Below are 5,000 nucleotides of genomic sequence, written 5' to 3' on the forward strand. Positions count from 1 at the left end.
CCAAGTAAGTAACATGTCAGTCTTTTTACCAGTAGGAAAGCACATGCCCTTGGTTCTTGCCATTTGCATGGCGCCGTGCAGCCTCCGCCTGCTGTAGTCCTGGGACATATTTATAGTTATTCTTCCCTTTGAGCAGAAAAAAAGGGAATAAAACACTTCTGCCTCCATGTTTGATGAGTCACATTAAAGTGCATTAAATCCTATGCATTTCTATACAAACCCTTATATGGCAGCAGAGAGATGACTTTGTACATGAGGCCTAATTCCGTGTCCACACTTGGCACTTTTTGGTCTTTTGGTTTACTTTTTACACTGAGTGTAAGTGGCAAGGAGTCGTTGTTTTTTTTTTTTTTTTTCTTCTCCCGGTCATTGTTAAAAAAATAAATAAAAAAGGTGACAGAACAGAACTTATGAATATGAAATGTTGCATATAGTCCAGCCGTGCATCATACAGTCCCTTGTGTAGAGCCCCGGTGTGATGGCTGGTTAGGTTCTTGCACATGGTGGTTTCTGTGCAGTTAGGTTGTGTGTGTTACTTGGCATATTTTGTGGTCACACAGATGGTCTGAAATATCGGCAGAAACACTGCTGCGTACAATGTAGAGATATTATGGCAAGGAAGTGCCCACATATAGGGAGACTTGTATGTAATTGTGAATCTTATTCAATGTTGTGCCCTGGTATGTTGTTTTTTGCAAAATTCATGTTATATACAGTCATGGCCGTAAATGTTGGCACCCCTGAAATATTTCTAGAAAATGAAGTATTTCTCACAGAAAAGGATTGCAGTAACACATGTTTTGCTATACACGTTTATTCCCTTTGTGTGTATTGGAACAAAACCAAAAAGGAGGAAAAAAAAGCAAATTGGACATAATGTCACACGAAACTCCAAAAATGGGCTGAACAATATTATTGGCACCCTTAACTTAATATTTGGTTGCACACCCTTTGGAAAAAAATTACTGAAATCAGTCGCTTCCTGCAACCATCAATAAGCTTCTTACACCTCTCAGCCGGAATGTTGGACCCCTCTTCCTTTGCAAACTGCTCCAGGTCTCTCTTATTGGAAGGCGCCTTTTCCCAACAGTAATTATAAGATTTCTGGACTCATTGCTGTCACTTCAGAACTCTCTAGCGCTTTGTTGCCATCCATTTCTGGGGCTTTTTGACGTATGTTTGGGGTCATTGTCCTGCTGGAAGACCCAAGATCTCGGACGCAAACCCAGCTTTCTGACACTGGGCTGTACAGTGCGACCCAAAATCTGTTGGTAATCCTCAGATTTCATGAGGCCTTGTACACATTCAAGGCACCCAGTGCCAGAGGCAGCAAAACAACCCCAAAACATCATTGAACCTCCACCATATTTCACTGTAGGCACGGTGTTCTTTTCTTTGTAGACCTCATTCAGTTTTCGGTAAACAGTAGAATGTCCTTTACCAAAATGCTCTATCTTGGTCTTATCTGTCCACAAGACGTTTTACCAGAAGGATTTTGGCTTAATCAAGTTCATTTTGGCAAAATGTAGTCTTGCTTTTTTATGTCTGTGTCAGCAGTGTGGTCCTCCTGGGTCTCCTGCCATAGTGTTTCATTTCATTTAAATCTCTACGGATAGTTCACGCTGACACTGATGCTCCCTGAGCCTGCAGGACAGCTTGAATATCTTTGGAACTTGTTTGGGGCTGCTTATCCACCATCCGTACTATCCTGCGTTAACACCTTTCATCAATTTTTCTCTTTCATCCACGCCCAGGGAGATTAGCTACAGTGCTATGATGGGTTGCAAACTTCTTAATAATGTTGCGGACTGTGGCAAAAGGCAAATCTAGATCTCTGGAGATGGACTTGTAACCTTGAGATTGTTGATATTTTCCCACAAATTTCAAGGGTGCCAACATTTACTGCCATGACTGTATGTATGTATGTATGTATGATTGATATATATATATATATATATATATATATATATATATATATATATATATATATATATATCAATATTTATCTCCCCATCTCTCTCACACACGCACAGAAAGCGAAGTGAAAGATTATTTGTGTGTTTTGGACTTACTCCTGGACCCAGTGTTCCTTGCAGTGGGGAGATTAGATGCCCTTTTCTGGAGATTGCAGAGGTCCAAAAAGTGCTTTTAAATAGTTTTTTAAATTCTGGAGTACCCCCTTTAATTAAGCCATGTGTTTAACTTAGCAGCTATTTTTAATTTACAAAACAATGCCATGTGTGAATCTAGCCCTATAGAGATTAATAGGAGAGTTGTAGCATTGAATTGTGCACCGATTTCACTTGAAGTCTAGCCTGTGTGTAGGCACTTAGCTTTGCTGTAATGTCATGTCTAATTAAATATATATATATTTTTTGCATTACAGATTGCATTAAACGGTACCCCTTTCACAGATGGACCACTTGGTTCTGATTTCACAGGCGTCCCACAGGTAAGAGGTTGTATGTGAATATGTGAATTTCCATTTCCACAGCCCATTATGACGGACATTTTTTTTGTACATCTGACCACTGTCACTTTAAGCATTAATAGCTATTGGATGCTTTTTCTAATCATTCTCATTCTGAAATAGTTTTTTCGTGACATATTCCACTTTAGGTTAGTGGTAAATTTTCGTCATTACTTGCATCCTTTCTTGGTGAGAAATTCCAAAGTTTCATAAAAAATTTGAAAATGTAGCATTTTTCTAACTTTGAAGCTCTCTGCTTGTAAGGAAAATACATTCCAAATGAATTTGGTAGTGGTCTCCAAACTGTAGCACTCCAGATGTTGCTAGGCAAAAACTCACTGGCTTCCGTAGTCAGCAGAATCGCCGCACCAGGGAGAGGATTGTTCCTGCGCTCTTCTCGGACTACCGTGGGTGGGCAGAGCAGGGGAACCTTACTTTAACCCTCCCCCAATCTGCTATTGATCGGTTGCTTCTGACTGACCAATAGCAGGAATAGGAGGGGTGGCACCCCTGCCACCTCACTCCTATCCCGTCAGGGGGGGTCTTGGACAACACCGATCTCCCTCATTTTCCGTGTCGCCGGTCTCAGGACCCCCCCGGGCGTTGGCACAGGATGCCTGCTGAACGATTTCAGCAGGCTTTCCCGATCCTGTCCCCACCCGGCAAGCGTCGGGGACCGGAATTCCCACGGTCGTACAGATACGCCCTGGGTCCTTAAGTCCCAAGGAGCCAGGCCGTACTTGTACACCATGTGTCCTAGACAGGTTAAAGGGGTACTCTACAAGAATTTTTTTTTTTTTAAATCAACTGGTGCCAGAAAGAGACAGATATGTAAATCACTTCTATTAATAAATCTTAATGCTTCCAGTACTTCTCAGCTGCTATATGCTCCACAGGAAGTCCTTTTCTTTTTGAATTTCCTTTCAGTCTGACCACAGTGCTCTCTGCTGATACCTCTGTCCATTTTAGGAACTGTCCAGAGCGGGATAGAGTTGTCAGCAGAGAGCACTGGGGTCAGAAAGACTGGAAATTCAAATAGAAAAGAACTTCCTGTCTCGAATACAGCAGCTAAGTACTGGAAGGATTACTTTTTTTTTATAGAAGTAATTTACAAATCTGTTATTACATTTTTATTTTCCAGTGGAGTACCCCTTTAAGGCTCTGACACCAAGCATACTTGATGATCAGCTGTTTGCCAGAGCCTCAGCTGTCAGTTTGGGCTGTCGGGCTTGACCTTGCTGCCATAATATTGTTATAATCACTGTCTATAATAGTGTGAACCAGTGTTTCCCAACCAGGGTGCCTCCAGGTGTTGCAAAACTACAACTTCCAGCATGCCCGGACAACAAATGGCTGGGAAACACTGGTGAACTCTGCCTTAGGGCAACTTTCACACATACTTTCAGAATGCCAGAAACTGAGAAGCTGCTGCAAAGAGTCCTATTGAGTTGGAGGAACTGCTATATAAGAGGGTATTCTTGCAGCTATTATTCCTTGTGTCCACTGCAGAACCATAATGGGGGACATGTAGGCACTCTTTGTGCTTCCTCTGTAAGACACTACATTAAATTCCTCAAATACAAGATACAATGAAACATTGAGGTACAGTGTGGGCCCAACAATCCTGTGACGCATGGCTCCTATATACAGTTACTTCAAGGAAAGCATACATGGTAGGAACGACTGCTGCAGACTTGGGAGCACGTCTGAGTACATTTAGGGGCACAAGGAAAGCTGTAGACCAATGTTTTGCAACCAGGGTGCCTCCAGCTTTAGCAAAACTACAACTCCCAGCATGGCCGGACAGCCGAAGGCTGCTGGAGACCCCGGGGATCGCTGCTGCGGCACCCCGCTATCATTACTGCACAGAGCGAGTTCACTCTGTGCGTAATGACGGGCGATACAGGGACCGGAGTCAGGGGCTATACAGGGGCTTGACGTCATGGCTCCGCCCATCATGATATTACGGCCCGTCCGCTTAATGCAAGTCTATGGCAGGGGGCGTGACGACCGCCCCTCCCCCTCCCATAGACTTGTACTGACGGGGTGGGCCGTGACTTCACGAGGGGCGGAGCCGTGACGTAACGATGCTCCGGCCCCTGTACCGCCCGTCATTACGTGCAGAGCGATCTCGCTCTGTGCAGTAATGATAGCGGGTGCTGCAGCAGCGATCCCCGGGGTCCCCAGCAGTGGGACCCCGGCGATCTGACTTCTTATCCCCTATCCTTTGGATAGGGGATAAGATGTCTAGGGGCGGAGTACCCCTTTTAAGTGTTTGTTTTTTTATTTTATTGGTATGTAGGCCTTTAGGATTCCATTCTATCTACTTTCGGGACACACAGGTCGGGAAAGTTCTGACCACCTTTTGCTCAACAGTAAATAGGTCAGCCCCTTTTTTTGGGTGACCACACCTTTTGGGGGATTTGTAGGTTTAATTTGGCACGACAGAATTTGTGCCGCACTTCACCACATTTTTGCGCACAACCTGAGAAGGAGGTCTGGTTCATAATAGTAAATCGGGGCCTCTGTG

At 44.0% G+C, this 5,000-nt stretch overlaps 1 protein-coding gene across 2 annotated transcripts in view; it reads left to right on the top strand.

Moving 5' to 3' along the window:
- FAM193A (family with sequence similarity 193 member A) overlaps positions 1-5,000 on the top strand; it is a 140,017-nt gene that overhangs the window by 55,526 nt on the left and 79,491 nt on the right. For both annotated transcript variants that reach the window (XM_056554981.1, XM_056554982.1), the window contains exon 2: positions 2,387-2,452. In XM_056554981.1, coding sequence (XP_056410956.1) covers positions 2,387-2,452 — 66 coding nt within the window. The remainder of the gene's footprint in view (positions 1-2,386; positions 2,453-5,000) is intronic.

The sequence above is a fragment of the Hyla sarda genome, chromosome 1 (genome assembly GCF_029499605.1).
Source record: "Hyla sarda isolate aHylSar1 chromosome 1, aHylSar1.hap1, whole genome shotgun sequence".
Classification (NCBI taxonomy): Eukaryota; Metazoa; Chordata; class Amphibia; order Anura; family Hylidae; genus Hyla; species Hyla sarda.